The sequence below is a fragment of the Mus caroli genome, chromosome 1 (genome assembly GCF_900094665.2).
Source record: "Mus caroli chromosome 1, CAROLI_EIJ_v1.1, whole genome shotgun sequence".
NCBI classification, from domain to species: Eukaryota; Metazoa; Chordata; class Mammalia; order Rodentia; family Muridae; genus Mus; species Mus caroli.
Window position 1 is genome coordinate 19,927,786 of NC_034570.1, and position 17,779 is coordinate 19,945,564.

Consider the following 17,779-nt stretch of genomic DNA (forward strand, 5'->3'; position numbering starts at 1 on the left):
GGCTCTGCCAAGGACAGCCAGCTTTAATTGCGTTAGAAAGAATATTTCAGTGGTAAAAATCTAAACAGAACATCATTTAAAGGAGAATTAGGCTTACATCTTGTCCATTGAGGCCATCCAGACCAGAGTCTCCTTTGGCTCCTGGTTCACCCTGGAAAGAAATAATTTAAACAATAAAAAAATAATGTTGTATTTCAAAACCTTTTCTAAGAAAAATCAAGAAAGCTATGTCGTTTGGCTATATATGAAACACAGTGATTAGTTTGCTAATCCTCTGGGAGGAAAAAAAAACATGTATTAAAAAATAAGCAATTCTGAGCCCTAAAACCAGAGAAGTTCAAAGGTTCAAAGGAATACTACATAAAAATGATTAGAGTAGACTTAGAAGATGGATTATTTCTTTTCTTCTATAAGCAAGAAAGAACTTTCTGGAGGGCAATTTGGCAATATATATCAAGGCTCTTAAATCAGTTCCTTCCACCTGGCCTTGTGAGTTTACTTTAAGAATGTATCCTAAGGAAATAACCAGATGAAAAGCTTAAGGCACCTTATAGAAAACACAGAGGTATTTACGAGAAACGTTCCACATGCCCAGGAATAAGGACCCAATCCAATAAATTATCACACAATGATAAATGGACTGTGGTGCAGCTACCCGATCCAATAAATTATTATACATAGATAAATAGACTATGGTGTAGCTACAAAAGTCATGTTATGCTTATTTTATACTATAAAATTACTGGTATCTAAACAGTAGAATCTGAAGAACAAATTTAAAAATGCAGTGTATATATCTCAACCAGTATGCACTCTTTTTAAAAAAAGGGATTAGGTTCTTATTCCAATTGAGACATCTTTATTTCAACTCCCCTTACCAAAGCTTAGGGAACTTTGTGGGGAAGGAGGTAGAAAGGGAAGGAGGCAGAGGAGTCTGTAGGGTGTCTGCTGGACAAGACATAGTTACCACATTCACTAACGCATAGCACCTATAGTTACTGTACTGGCTAGTTTCGTGTCAACTTGACACAGCTGAAGTTATCACAGAGAAAGTAGCTTCAGTTGAGGAAATGCCTCCATGAGATCCAACTGTAAGGCATTTTCTCAATTAGTGATCAAGGGGGAAAGGCCCTTTGTGGGTGGGACCATCTCTGGGCTGGTAGTCTTGGTTCTATAAGAGAGCAGGCTGAGCAAGCCAGGGGAAGCAAGCCAGTAAAGAAAACCCCTCTATTGCCTCTGCATCAGCTCTTGCTTCCTGACCTGTTTGAGTTCCAGTCCTGACTTCCTTGGTGATGAACAGCAGTATGGAAGTGTAAGCCAAATAAACCCTTTCCTCCCCAACTTGCTTCTTGGTCATGATGTTTGTGCAGGAATAGAAACCCTGACTAAGACAGTTACCATCATGAGACCAAGCCAGTCAAAACCCTGGCATAGATGGTAGCGATACATTATAGGCTCTACCCCTTAATAATGGCCTTCTGGCAGAGGGCATATGTTCTTATTAAGTCACAATTGTTTAAGATGAACATTAATATCATGGTAGATGATACATAACAATAGTGACATATTTTTTGCTCAATTTCTGTCTGAAAGATGGATATATTTATTAGTATATCATGCAAACCTAGCACAATTGAATTTCTTTTAAAAATGCTAATCTGTTTATTCATTTAGTAATTATCTGCACATCAGCCTTCAACAGGTCTTGGGAATAATAGTGTGTGGGGGGGAAACAAAATAAAATGATTAAAATGATAATTGATGCATTTTTGTGGCTATTAGTGTTTCTCCTCAGGTCATACTTCAGTATTTTGTATAGAGTATGTGGTGTATAGAATGTGTGTTGAGTGTAGAGAGTGTGTAAATAGAGTATGTTTGTGTGTGAGTATGTGTGTATATAATGTGTATGTAGTATATGTTGTGTATGTGTAAGGTATGAACAGACTGTACTCTATCTGCTTTGCATCACTAAGGTGATTTTTTTCACTTATATCTTTGCAATTTTTTGATGAGCATTGTTCTCTCTCTTGCAAAAATATTAAATTAATGGGGACTGGAGAGATGGCTCAGCAGTTAAGAACACTCACTGCTCTTCCAGAGGTTCTAGTTCAATTCCCAGCAACCACATGGTGGCTCACAACCATCTGTACTGGAATTGATGCCCTCTTCTGGTACTCATATACCTAAAATAAATAAATCTTTAAAAATATTAAATTAACCACCCAATTTTAAGAAATTAGAACATTTTAAAGAGAGAAAGACTCTATAAACAGAAATACATATGTGTAGTTCTAGTGATCTAAGATTATTGGCATCTAATAAAATGAAGTATAAATAACACACAGTTAAAATAAAATGAACAAATTCCAATTTCATAGCATGTAGAGACTAGAAATGCAGTGAGGACTTTAAGCTTAAAATATCGGGTGAATAGTTACTCCAGAGTCTCAGTGCATTAATCTCTTTTTTAAAAGTTAAAAATTGATTCTCTATCCAATGAGATGGCTCAGTAGGTAAGGGCACTTGCCACTATGGTGTGGGACCTGAGATCAATAACTTCATTCCACATAGCGGAGGGAGAGAATTGATCTCCTGAGCTGTCCTCTGATTCCCCCTTGTATGCAACAGTATGCAGGCCTTCTCTACCTCCATGCTCCAAATTCAAAACAAAGCAAAGCAAAGCAAAGCAAAACAAAACAAAACAAGCCATGAAGGAACCTAATTTAAAGAATCATCTTCCAATTGTCCTAGACACATTTCAAGGGATGTCATTTCACTGAGCTCCATGCACTGTCTGTCATGACAGAACATTCACCCGGACAGTGATGATGTAGACAGAGGATACTACCCATGACAGAAAGCTTAGGAGTTGTGTGTCTAGCACCATAGGCTGTGCTAGCCTATGGAGTGTGCAAAAGGACCTTAAAAATCTGCAGATTCTAATGACAAGAGTCCTATTAATGGGGCTGAAGAGATGACGTTGTCAGTTAAGAACCCTGACTGCTCTTCCAAGGACTCAGCTTCATTTCCTTGTATGCACATGGGAACTCAAATCTGTCTGTAATTCTAGTCCCAGGGCATCTGACATTCTCTTCTGGCTTCCAAAGGGACCAGGCCCATGTGTATATTACCCAGGCATACATTCAGCAAAAGACCCACATACATACAAATAAATTCTAAAAAACAATCCAATTGACAGAGAAGAAAATATTTATCTATTTATGAAAAAGTGTTGCCTATAAGGTGGATAACAGTTATTTATAAAAGTGGAGTGGAATGTTTGGCATAGGAAGACAAATAGAATTTCACAGGTACCATCATCAATATTTAAAATGTATTTGACCACAAACACAATCTCAAGTTTGGAATAACTCTGGGGCCAGTGGTTCAGTTCTACTGCACATCATAAGCCTAGAGTAAGTTGTGTGAAGTCTGGGGTTCAGCTTTGAGCACCTCAAAATAGAGTTAAAATCGTACATTCTTACAGGACATGAGAAAAGTTGGCACTGGCTGAAAGAAGGGCAAAGAGAGATAAGCGTTTGTGATGCTGTAATGATGATGAGGGTGGTGATGGTGAGGGTGAGGATGGTGATGGAGAGGATGGTGATGGTGAAGATGGTGGTAGTAATGCTGCTGATGCTGAGGTGGTGACTGTGATGCTGCCGTGAACAGAGCTGATAGTCTGTTGAAGCAAATCCTGTAGGGTAAGAGGGTGCGTTTTAACAGAAAGCCAGAGAAGCAGCACACCACTTCAAAGTGATCTTGAGTTAATTAAAAAAAAAAAAAGAATAATCTACTATAAGTAACAACATTCTACATAGGAGTAAACCAAAGGCAAGAGATATTAAGCCGTATGCTCAAGGTCCCTAATTCAACTCAGTCACCCTGATTTAAAGCCAGCATTCTAAACATATTAAATGTATTTGTTTCAAAACATAAAATCATTATGAAGCCAAAATGCAGCGCATCTGGATCTCTTCAAAGAAAGAGGCAAAGTTACTTAAAATGTTCACAGTGTGGGTCCCAGAAGGCACGCAGGGGCTGGAGCAACAGCTTGGTGGTCCAGAGAGCTGGCTGCTCTTCCAGAATTCTGTGTTTCATGCCCAGCACCGAGACATTGGACACCTCATGGCTGCCTGTAACACCAGCTCTTAGGGGATATGATTGCTTTGGTCTTCATGGACAAACACATGCTCACATGTACATGTGCTCATGTGTGTGTGTGCATGTGCATGTGTGTGTGTACACACACACTCATCTCCCCATACACTAAATGTATAAACAAATATTTTTTTAAAAAAAGACAAATAGGCTGGTCAGTGTTTTTACTGAAGGGTGTGCAACTGGCGGAGTCTTCATGGTACACAGTAAAGGTCCATTCACTCTTTACCGACATACATATCTATTTGTCATTTGGGTCGTCTAACCTCAGAACTCTCGTCAGCCCTCCACTGTGGGGTGTCCCCTACACTGCTAGGTGTTTAGCATCATCCCGGGCCTCTTTTCACTGTAGGCCAGAAGCCAGCCATGTCTCCTCGATAACAGCAAGTAAGAATGTCTACAGACATTTCTAAATATCCCCTAGAGGGTAACACTGCTTCCAATGAAGAAAGCCATTGATAAATTTATTGCATATATGGTATATCTATGTAATAGACTCATGACATGAAACATTTCAGTGACCAAAACTATGTTGTAATAAAAGAATGCAAACAAGGGATTGGGATGAAATGTGCATTCTGGCACTTAATTCTGAGTTGATCAAATAATACTTGTAAGTGTTATAGGATGAAAAGAATGGGTAGCTGAATGTAGCCAGGGCTCTGAGCAGAGAGTGTATCCCCAGGCATGGAACAAGCTATCCATAAGAGTAGTGTGTTTGATAAACTATTAACAAACTAATAAGGTTAATATAATCTAAATTGAGAATACATTTAAAAATATTATTTGGTGGCAGATTGATTAAAATAATTAACAGGGAGAATTTTCACTGTTCATTAGGAAAAGAAGTATATACTAACTAGCAGTCAGGCTAAGTATTTAGGGGAAAAACACCAAAGAAGTGCATAGATGTTAGATGACGAGCTTGTTTTAAGTGGAATCAACTGGTCAGGTCCTACACTGGAAGCAGATGATCTCGATGGCTTCTCTGTTTTAAATTCTATCATTGTTTGCAAAAAATGAAGTGGTGGGTTTTAAATCCAGACAAGAAAAAAAAACCATACATTCATGTGTTGCATATTTAGTACCTCTCAAACAAAAGAAAGTTGAAAATAGTAAGCAACAGCTGCCTCTTTCTCTCCACTGGAGGGAAGTGAGCAGGAACAAAACCCTAGCATTCTAAGTTTCCTCTTGAATTGAAGAAGCGCTCTACTCACTTTGACATCAGAGGAAGTTAGCAAGCAGGAGGAGCAGAGGTTGTTTGTTCGTATTTGACTCGGTTTTAAACGATGAAATATTTTTTAAAAGGCATAGAGTGTCTGAAATTTTCTTTAAAAATATAAACCCGGAAAGTTAGACCGACGGGAACCCAAAATCAATTCTAAGCAAAAGAATTCTAGTCAATTCTAATCAAATTATGAGGACATGTGGGAGTTAAGTCTCACCGATGAGTTCCCTACTGTCTGTTCTTTCATAAAACTAATGTTAATGTTAGATCATGTAGTTGAGTAGCAAAGTCCTTTCTACAGTGTATTAATTAACCCTGAAATGTATGTAAGACGGTGAGCTATTAACATTAGTGCTGTACATTTCTATATATATATCATCAGTAACATAACAGCATATATTTCCCCTACCAGGATCTGTGCTTTACACAAGACAGATTATTTTTTTATGTGTCTGTGCATATGAGAGCAGGTGCCTGCAGAGAGGCCTGAGATGTCAGTCCTCACAGGGCAGGAGTTATAGGTAGCTGTGAATCACCCAACACAGGGGCTGGGAACAAAACTTTGGCCCTCTGCAAAAATATGCTCTATTGCAGTTGGAACGAGAATAGCTCATGGATCAAATGCTTGGACCCCAGTTGGTGGAATGGTTTGGGAAGATTAGCAGGTGGGACCTTGATGGAGGAGGTGTATCACTGAGGGGGAGGGGAGATTTCAAAAGACTCCTCCCAGTGTGCCTCTCACTGACTCCTACCTGAGGGGATAGGGATGTGAGCTCTCAGCTGTTCCTGCCACCATGCCTTTGCTGTGTGGTCATGGACTCTAACTCTCTGAAATATAAGCCCTAATTGGGCTAAAGCCCTAATTGCTTTCTTTGTAAGTTATCTTGGCCATGGTGCTTTCACGATAGAAAAGTAAATACACATATGTCCTTAACCATTGATCCATTTCTCCAGCTCCACAAGCACGGCATTCAGTTCCTCAGAAACCACAAGTGGTTAGTATTTTCACCCCTACTTCCTGGTATAGGTCAGAGACTCTAAGTAACTTCCATGTGCAAATAACTTTCACCATTGCAAATTACTTGTTCAGTAAAAGTACAAACTCATTGGATGTAAATTCCCGTTGCCCACAGGCCTAGGGCTTTCATTGATTTTTGGCTGCAGCTGATGGGCAGCTCTTAAAAAGTTGTGTGTGCTGCCAATGTCCTTTTCTAACTCTATCCTTGCCGCTTTCCTTGGTTTCCTTTCTCTGGAATTGTTCTGAAGCCAATAAATTAATTTGATCCTGACAAGACAGAATAGAGGGGTAAGAGGAATTGATGCTCTGAGTATCAATGGTGAGGAGAGTTAGTCCATTAGCATGACATCTTTGACAGAGGGACAGTTCCACACCTCCATCTTCTGCTTTCCTGAGGCGACCTCGGCAGCATTTGCCCAGGTGCCCTCACTGAGAGGCAGCTCACCAACAGCCTTCCTGCAGTCCTACTTCTTGAGATGTCTCCTATTCTATAATCAAAGAATAAAACTTTCAAGAGACATGTTCAGTGGGGTTCTTCAAAAATATTTCTAAGACAAAATGTAAGGTCTATTACTTGAAACACAAAAAATGCATATCTAGCAAAAAATTATCTCTAGTCACTGGCATTCAAAACAGACTGGAATGGTGGTCCAGGCCTTTCATCCTAGCGCTTGAAAGGCAGAGGCAGGCATACCTCTGTGAGCCTAGCCTGATTTACAAACTTGAGTTGAAAGCCAGCCAGCCAGCAACAACAAGTGGCAACAGCGATAGATCTAGAAAGATCTGTGATAATTTGCTGACTCAAACAGTAGACAGTTTCTCATTTAAGAAACAGTTTAACCTAGAGCCTATTATTGTTTCCAGAGTCATAGCTAGCAGTTAACTCTGCTAATTTCTGCAGGAGGAAAACTGCCCAGTGGACATTTATACGAGCACTGCAAAATTCAAGACTCTCTTAGAATCAGCCTTTGGGAACGATACATCTAGGCGATGGTCATTCATGCTCACTAAAACAGTCTCAGAATTTCCAGGCTCCTGAAACCCGAATGTTTGGAATAGAGACAAAAGAGGCATTTTCAGAATTGTTCCCATAACTCCTCATGGTGACAGGCTGCAGTTAACCAGTGCACCATGGGAAACATGATAGCGCAGGACATTAGGAAACTCCACATTACAGCCTACCCCTTCCAATCACTTACAACTGCAGTTTCTAGGTGATAAATGGCAAATAGTAAGAAGCAAGTCCTCTAAAAATGAGAGAGCAAGACAACAGAAATAGAAAAACAGAGAGACAGAGAGGGAGTGGAGGAGGGGTGACTGGTTTTTATAGGTGGAGACAGCATAGCCATAAATCCTAGCTAGTGGAATAGAACAAGAGAGTGGTGCTTTGGGGGAAAGCCAGGTCCAAAGGGATGTCTACGGGAGGAGATAGATGATGGGCAAAAACAAGACATCAAATGAAACATTAAAGGCCCATTCTACAAAGCTTCCAATCTGGACTGACTCAGCTCTCAGATGTACAGAAGGACAGACACACAGAGTAGGTCTCCCACAAACAACTCTTTGATGAAGATCACAGAGAATCCCGAGGAAAACGGTGGAGTTTGAAATGACAGTGTCAGGCTGACTCAGGCCTGGTGCCACATGCAGAGTAAATTCCCCAAACTGCTAAATCATCTGTGTAATGGTCTGACCGTTGCCAAATTACAGCGATGTCAGCAATAATATTTCAGACCATTTCCAAAATTCCCCATTTCATTTTATTTTGCTGATGCGGAAAGGAAATGAAACTCAATACACATTTGAGAGAAGCAATTTGGTCTTCTGCAGCTGCTGCCTGGTGTCCGGACAGAATGACAGATCCAGGGAATTCTACATAATCATCGTGGGCCAATTTCAACTGGGTCCAGGAGGCATTGCTCTCCTCTCTGTCCCTAACTCATTTCTTGTCTTACTAGGATGAGTGCATTACAGATTTTTTTTTCAATTTTCTGTTTTGGGAATGAAAGTTTCTAAAATACATCTCTAAAATGAATTGCCACTCTCTTAGAATTAACAAGATGCTGAGCATAAAGAATTTTATGATAGAAAAAAATTATGACTTTTTTTTTCCTGAGCTGTAGTTTCTTTATCTGTAAACTTGAGCTAGGGGTATTACCTAGCTATTATTTTGAGCTAACCTCCCGGAAAAGGTGTTTATGAACTGCCCATAAAATTTTTTTATCAAAATAGAAGCATCCATTACTATAAATTCATGATATTGAAAACCTTGCTATGATCTGTGTAATTCTTTCCTCTGGATTGAAACATTCCTTCAGGAATGAGGAGGAAAGTTCATTCAGACTCAAAAATCTAACAAAATGTATAAGGCTCAGGAAGCCCAGATAGCTACAGGGGTTCAAAGCTGCTCCCTAAGCTTATTTGAACAACAGCTGAAGATTGAAGACCCTTCACTGGGAAGTTTTCTCGTGTCTTCTCCCACGCTGGTGTAGGCTTTCTGTCTTTGAGTTCCCCATGGTCCTATAAGGAACGCCCCAAAATCCATTGGTTCTCCAAGCTAGATTTGTACGGAATCATTTCCTTGTTCTATGATCTGTTCCATCCCCAGATGAACACACACTTGCTCAGGTCGTCTAGAAAAGCCACATAGGAAAACGAGGTGGTGTCCTTAATCGTAGAAAAATGTACTCTTGACATACCAAGAGTAAGACGATACTTTAATAGCTAATTATTCAACCATGTAGGAAAAGGTGCCTACTTTTCCTATGCTACCTCTGACTCGTTCATCTGTTCGTCTACGTTTACACTTTCTAATTGGCTTCTAAATACAATGTTTTAAAGAGTGTATCTTATTGCTATTATAAATTGTGTGGCTTAATTCTAGTCACTGGACCTTGACTGAAGAAACACACTCAACTGTACAGTTGAGAATGGAAAGCATTTTCAACTAAATCAGATTGTAATCGCTATAATAAACAAGCAGGGGTACCTCTACTGAATTTTGAAAACATTTCTACAATGATAAGCCCACTTAAGTTGTGAAGTGTTAAATAATCAAACAAATTGATAGCATCCCAATTTTATTCAAAGCCTTGTACTAAGCACTGCAGATAGAAGAGTTCAACACTGCTGTTTGGGGAAGAGTACTCTGTGGCACTTTGCAAGGGAAACCTCAATATTAAAAGCCACACGAATTCAAGAGTAAGGAAATGTACTGAGAGTAGGTCCTGTTCAGGGAGCGTTTATGTTGCAGACAAAAGCTGAGTTAGCCCCTGCAGGACATCAAAACCTAAATGATCTGTCATCCTAAGAGCTGCAGCTCACAGAGATGAATGGCCCATGATGATGAGACTCAGGGACTAGGTGAAATTTCTTTTACTAACCAAACTGGGGACAATTTTATTATCAGTGAGGACAAGTTCAATGAATTACAACAGATCTATTATACCAAAACCCAAACAATAAAATATAATGGGCAACTATTTATAGATGTGAACTCTCAGTTTTGAAAAGTGTATAAAGTGGAAAATATTTAACAAAACTTTCTAACTGGTGGTAATCGGGGAATTGATTCAAGAAAGTTTCTTCTTACAGAAATATTAAACTTAATAAAATAGAGGGAATAATAAAGTTCAAATATCACCAATTATGCTGCCCTAACAGAATGAATGGATCAAGATATTGGTGATAAATGACTTTTACACCCAGAAAAAGAACTTCAAGGTGGCTTGAGAGATGCTTCATTTATACAAGCAGAGGATCCAAGTTCAGACCCCCTCATATTTAAAAAGACTAATATCAAAGCCCTAGGTGAGGTGCATGGTCTAAGAGTTGGTGAGGCATAGATTGGCAGATTGCAGGGCCCACTGGTCAGTCAGCCTAGCCCAACGAGTGAACTCCAGCTTCAGCGAGTGACCTGATCTCAAAAACATAAGGTGGAGAGGACTTGAGGAGGACACCTAAATGTGTCCTCTAGGCTCCGCATGTAATCACATCTCCACAGACATGTACACTTCCCCTGCACACACACACACACACACACACACACACTGAAGATGGAGTGGAAAAGACCAATAACTCTGCTAAAAAACTCAAAGGAGAACCTAAGAAGCAGAGCTAATTAAGCAAGACAGAACACCAGAACTCTACCTAAAGTAGAGGATCTAGACCAAAGCAGCCAGAAATTTGGGGGAAAAAACCCACCTCTATGGGAAAGGAAAATCAAGGAAACATAGAACACTAAACCTTTGAATTACAGGCACAGAAGGGGAGGGGGGAATCCGAAGTCAATGGAATAGACCAGATCTTCATCAATACAACAGTAGAAAAGTTTCCCCAAACCAAAGAAAGAAACACCTATACAGACACATGAAATGCACAGAACGTCAGTAGACAAGACCGGAAAAAGAAATCCCCATGGCATTGCTGTAGTTAAAACTCTAAGTATACATAACAAAGAATGTGTAGTGAGAGTTACAAGAGAAAAAACATAAGTCATATATAAAAGAAAACACATCAGAATAACAGATTTTTCAATGGATACTTTGAAAGCTAAAAGAGCCTCAAAGCAATGGATTCCACATCCTAAAAGACCATGACACACAGCCTAGACTAATATACCACACAAAACTATATGCTATAATTGAAGGAGAAAGTTTCCACGATATAAACAACCTTACAGAATTTATATCCACCAAACCAACCCTAAAGGAAACAAAGGAAGCAATATATCAGGATGAAGAAGGTATGAGCATAGTTGGGAAACTGTGGGGAAAATATGAATTCGTAATTATTAAAGCACAAAATTCCACTGAGAACACACTAGCATCAAAATTCAACAACATGGCGACTGGAACTAACACACATTTTTCAGTAATTACTTTGAATATCAGTGGCTTCAGTCCTCCAACCAAAAGACACAGGCTGATTGAATGAATTAAAAAACACAATCCATTTATGTAGGGTTTTTTTTTTTCAAGAAATACATCTTAACTTTAAAGATTGGAACTGCCTCATAGTGAAAGGATAGGTGTAAGAACTCCAATCAGATGGAACCAGGAAGCAAGTAGACATCGTTATCCTGGTATCTGACAAAATAGATTTCAGACTAAAACTAATCAGAAGAGATAAACACAGACACTTCATTCTAACCCTGGGAACAGTTAACCAAGAAGACATAACTTTACTAAATTTATATACACGGAACTCAGGTGTGCCCAATTTCATTAAGCAAAATATCTACTGCTGGAACTAAAGGTACAGATCAGCATCAACTAATCTATTAATAGTAGGTGATTCCATACCTCACTTTCTCAGATGGGTGATCCAGACAAGAAATAGGTGGATAAATAGGATTAAATGATATCATATTTCAGAGAGACTTAACAGATTCTACAGAATACTCTACACAAACAGCAAAGAACATGGACTCTACTCACCAGTACCTGAAAGCTTTTCTAAAATAGACCACATCCTGGGACACAAAGCAAATCTTTACAAATTCACAAAGACTGAAACAGCTCCATGTATCCTATCTGATCACAAGGTAATAAAATTTAAATCAGCAAAAACCAAATCTGTTGTAAATATACAAATTCATGGAGATAAAAACAACTTGTTACTTAGTGAAGAATGTGTTAAAGAAGAAATCAATAAAGAAAGCAAATTTCTGGACCAAAATTAAAATGAAGACATGACATAATAAAACCACTGAGGCACACTGGATGGCTTGCTATAAGGAGGATTTAAACTGCCCACAGAAAAAAAAAGTACAGATTTTAATGGCACAACTCAAAAATTTGAAAAAAGAAGAACAAACCAAATATAGTCACAGTCAATGTCAAGAAGTGATAAAAAAATTTGAGCAAAAAATCAATAAAATATACACAAATACATGTGCAAGCAGGCACACATGCACACACAACCAAAGACAAAGCAGAGTCAATTTGACAGAATAAAAAATGAACAGGGAAACAAAACAAGAGACACCAAATAAATTCAGAATATTAGAGAAGAATACTGTCAACCCTTTACTCTATTAAGCAAGGAAATCTAAAAGAAATAAATGATTCAGCGAAACCACTAAAATGAAACCAAGCAGAAGTGATATCCTAAATACACCATAACAAATAAGATTGAGATAATAATAAAAATCATTCTAGGTTTAAAAATAAAAGTTCAGTACTGGATGAATTCACAGCAGAATTACCTGATTTTCAAAGGATATCTACAGCCAATCCTTAAACTAATCCAAAAGAAAGAAAGAAAGAAAGAAAGAAAGAAAGAAAGAAAGAAAGAAAGAACAAGAGAGAAATAAAAACAAAGGAAAAGAAACCGAAGGAGTACTCCCAATCCCCTTTGATATTCAAACAGGTAAATAAACACACACACACACACACACACAAACCCATAAACCAATATCTCTGATGAATGTAGACTCAAAAACACTCAATAAAATTCTTACAAACAGACTACATATATACATCAAAAAAATTATACACTGTGACCTAGTTAGCTTTATTTTCAAAATGCAGGGCTAGTTCAACACAAGCAAGTCAACACATGTAATGACATGAATGCACTTAAGAAAAAATAAACATGGTGATCTCAATAGACCTTGAAAAAAACCTAGACACACCTTCATTTTAAGTCCTGCAGAATGTAGGGCTAGAGAGAATGCAATAAAAGCTATATATATAAAAAATCACAGCCAACCTTATCAAAAATAAAAAAAGCTTGAAACAGACAATCCCATTGAAGTCAAGAACAAGTCAGGGATGTCAAGTGTCCCTACTCCACTTCAAAACTGTGCTTAAAGCACTAGCTGGAGCAATAAGCAAAGAGTAGGACATTAAAGTGATTCAGATGGGGAAAGAAGATGAACTGTTCCTATTTGAAGATGCATGATATTGGTATGTAAGAGATCCCAAAGAGTTTTCCTGAGAACTTCTAGATATGTTAAGCAAATTCAGTGATGTGCCAGAATACAGAATCAATTTAGCTAGTTTATACACCAAGGACAATCATATAGAGATGGAGATCATGGAGAACTCCCATTGGCAATAGCCTCAAAGAAAATAAAAATATCTAGGAAAGAACCTAACGAAGAAAGTAAAGTATCTCTAAAACGAGAGAGATAAGAAAGACATTAGAAAATGGAAAGACATTCCATGCTCACAAATTGGTAGAATAACATTGTGAAAAAGACCATTCTACCATAGCTCTTCACAGATTCAATGCAATCCCAATAATAATCCCCTTCTCATTTTTCACACAAACATGAAAATGATCCTAAAACTCATATGGAACAACAAAAGACCACAGATAGCCAAACTATCCTGAACAAAAATCAACCCTGCTAGAAGAATTGCCATTCCATAACTTAAGTGATATTATAGAGCAGTAGATCTCAATCTTCCTAAAGTTGAGACCCTTTAATACAGTTCCTCAGGTTAGTTATCCCCCAACCATAAATGTGCTTTTATTGCTACTCATAGCTGTAATTTTGCTATTGTTATGAATCCTAATATAAATATCTGTGTTTCCAATGGTCTTCAGTGACCCCTGTGAAAGGATCACTCAGCTCCCAAAGAGATTGCCACCTATAGGCTGAGAACCACTGTTCTAGGGCCACTGTAATAAAAACAATATGGCACACATATACATAAAACTAGACATGTAGACCAATGGGACAAAACTGATGACTCAAAATGAGTACACTTAACTCAACCACTGTACTGGCTAGTTTTGTGTCAACTTGACACAGCTGGAGTTATCACAGAGAAAGGAGCGTCAGTTGGAGAAATGCCTCTGTGAGATCCAACTGTAAGGCATTTTCTCAATTAGTGATCAAGGGGGAAAGGCCCTTTGTGGGTGGTGCCATCTCTGGGCTGGTAGTCTTGGGTTCCATAAGAGAGCAGGCTGAGCAAGCCAGGGGAGGCAAGCCTGTAAGAAACATCCCTCCATGGCTTGTGCATCAGCTCCTGCTTCCTGGCCTGCTTGAGTTCCAGTCCTGACTTCCTTGGTGATGAATAGCTGTATAGAAGTGTAAGCTGAAAAACCCTTTCCTCCCCAACTTGCTTCTTGGTCATGATGGTTGTGCAGGAATAGAAACCCTGACTAAGACAGCCACCTAATATTTGATGAAGACACCAAAAACATACACTGGAAATTAAGAAGCATCTTCAACATAGGGTGGTGGGGAAACTGACTAGCCACACTCAGAAGATAAAATGAGGCATGCATGTCTGACAGGGGATTAGTATCCAGCATATATAAAGAACCAAAATTTAAAAAGAACCAAAAAAAGGAACGATCCACTCAAAGTATGGGCTGGAGACTTGAACAGAAAGTTCTCAAAAGAAGGAAAACAGGGCAAAGAATGTGAGGGCTTTTGTCTTGTCTTATTGTGTCTTGTTTTGTCACATTTGGTTGCTGTTTCCTGGAGGTCTGAGCTCTTCTGAAGGGGAAGGGATGGGGAGATCTGGGGGAGAGGGGTTGTGGCAGGAGGAGTGGAGGGAGGGGACCTGTGGTCTGGATGTATTGTATAAGAAAAGAATCTGTTTTCAATAATAATAATAACAAAATAAAAACAAAATAAAACAAACAAACAAAAACAGCACTATGGCCAAAAGACAAGTTGGGGAGGAAATGGTTGATTTGGCTTATATTTCCCTAGCACTGTTCATTCTTGGAGGAAATCAGGAGAGGAACTCAAGCAGGGCAGGAGCCTGGAGGCAGAGTTGATGCTGAGGCCATGGAGGGGTGCTGCTTACTGGCCTGATTCTTATGGTTTGCTCAGCCTGCTTTGTTATAGAACCCAGAACAACCAGCCCTGGATGAGACCACTCGCAATGGATGGGGCCCTCCCTCATTGATCGCTAATTGAGAAAAGGCCTTACAGCTGGATCTCATGGAGATATTTCCTCAACTGAGGCTCCTTTCTCTTTGATGAATCTAGCATGTGCCAAGTTGACACAGAGAACCAACACACAAAAACAACATCCATGGGAGAAAAAGATGGTGGTTGTTTCTTCTAAGCGGTGGTATGTTCTCATGCACACATGCTGGTATCTATTTCTTCTTTATTTCCTTTGATCGTATAACACAGTACTCAGTAAACTCCTTGTGTTTGTAGAGATGTCTAAGAAATGTCAGGCATTTTCACAAAAGAAGAACACTCTCAAATGGTCCAGATTAGCCTTCATTTTGTCTCTGTAAGGACAGTTTAGTCTACTAATTTTCTGCTGGGATCTATTAGAGAAAGGCCAGTCTGCAACAACAACATTACAGTGGAAACAGATCTTATCTTGATAAGTCATACATAAAATTCTACTTTATGTTCTGGCTATATTACCTGAGTTGTGGGGGTGACAGGAGTCATGGCTCCAGTTTAGTTCAAGATTCAGAGTTTAAGCTTTTCAAGAGAAGACAGAACCCTAGTGAAGTCTTGTGTCTTGGCCACAGAAAAGTACAAATTTTATTGAATTGGGTTGGAGATATTGCATGCAGTTCTATCATGAGAAAGAATAAAAAAATACTTAGGGAGTTACAACATCATATAATTTGACAGTTTAATTCCATTTTTGAGGAATATTGCAGAATGAAAGGACAGGGCAGGGTTTAGACTTCTTGTGTTTTTGTTTGTGTGTTTATGTAGGCATAGCATGATGATTCAGATAGTCACTGTAAGTCCACAGGACTTGAGTGGGCATTGGTGTTATGTTTTAATTTGATCCGTCAAAATGGAGTTTGCCAAAGATCCTGAATCTTAGAAGAAAATATGTAGAAGATAATTGTGTCCAAATTTGCAGTGAGTCACAAAGTTGGGTGACTTCTCATGCATGCCAAAGTGGGTATGGCTCCTTGGCTGCAGAAAACTAATACTAGGCCTGGTGTGATACTTTCGCCTAGGGTAACGTTTATAGATGTGTTACATACACTGTGAAGTGAGTAGAAGCATATAGTCTATTGGAAGGGGAAGAGGCAGTGTTCATTATAGACATAACCCCAGGTATTCCCTGCCTTGCATGTGTATATATAACTATAGATAAAGGTAACCACTGCTCTTCAATCTTTTGTTGTTGTGAAGAGATCTCCGAAGGTACTGCTTAAATTTCTAAGGCATATAGCTGCTACTGATCTAGTGGACCAGGAGGTTTCAATGTAGGCAATCTGCAAGCCATATTATGAAAGTCGCTGAGTATAATTTATATCTGGTGCTTCTCATTAAAGTATATTCATTGGTAATTAACAATAACTACAGCTTAAACAGAAACACATACTTTCTCACACTGTGACATGCAAAAAAAAAAAGGGATTTTCTCAGTGCATGGCAATATGTCATAGAATGTTTTGTACAGCAACTATTAATTTTAATAGACATTTTTCTATGTGTGTTATTTAAAACTAAAACCAATAAAATTAACCATAAAAAAACTCTTTTTCTCTTTTGTAGACTAATGTACTGGAAAAAATATTTTTCTATTTTTATCTTTGGACAACTAAACAAAACAAACATATTCAAGTTTGAATATAGGTAGAACAAAATCTCTAAAATATGACATGAAAGGAATGCAGGTTTAACAAGGTCCTAAACCAGGTTTTCAGAAGACCCTACTGGGCCCATTTGAGCTCTTACAATCTATTAACTTCAATTTATATAGGTGGAAAGTCCTTATTATGCATTTTATGATAATATGCATTTTAAGATGTCCCATGATAAATATTATCCTCACTACTAGATCATAATGGTTATTAATGCAGTAAAATTAATAATATGCCTTTTAAATGATCCAAACTTTCAAAGACTCTCGAGGGAGATTTATTTTTTAGTGAGCTGTTGAAATAAAGGAATTCCTACAATTTTCTGAACAAAGCAACGTAAGCTGAACGTTTGAAAATGTTCATAAATAATAAATGGAACTTAGTTCCAGGATCCACACTATTACAGCTTCCGCTCAACTATTCTTTAAGAACTTTGTTTGAATCTTACAATTGTGACTCCTGCTTCTACTCTTACCATTCACTTGTAAGTAGTCTTAGTTTTTCTGACCAGGTCACTCACAAATGGGTCTACATGAGACATTAGAGCAGCCCCTCAGCCTTCTTTCCTATTGTAACAGTGATGAAGTCATCCTTGGGCCACATAGTTCTAGACCACAGATCATATCGCCTCACGCTTGGCATCAGCCATTTCTTGTCAGTTCTTGTGATGTAAGCTCCTTTGTAAGTCTTGCCACGTCAGAAAGTACCCCAGAGCTCGTGTCTCTAGCTGCATATGAATCAAAAGATGGCCTAGTCGGCCATCACTGGAAAGAGAGGCCCATTGGACTTGCAAACTTTATATGCCCCAGTACAGGGGAATGCCAGGG

The 17,779-nt window shown here is 38.6% G+C and overlaps 1 protein-coding gene across 4 annotated transcripts in view; it reads right to left on the reverse strand.

Moving 5' to 3' along the window:
• Positions 1-17,779, reverse strand: part of Col19a1 (collagen type XIX alpha 1 chain) — a 313,337-nt gene that overhangs the window by 196,259 nt on the left and 99,299 nt on the right. For 3 of the 4 annotated variants that reach the window (XM_021163060.2, XM_029483550.1, XM_029483544.1), the window contains exon 12: positions 98-151. The exons of the other annotated variant lie outside the window; for it this stretch is intronic. In XM_021163060.2, the coding sequence (XP_021018719.1) occupies positions 98-151 (54 nt within the window). The remainder of the gene's footprint in view (positions 1-97; positions 152-17,779) is intronic. 4 annotated transcript variants of the gene reach the window in all.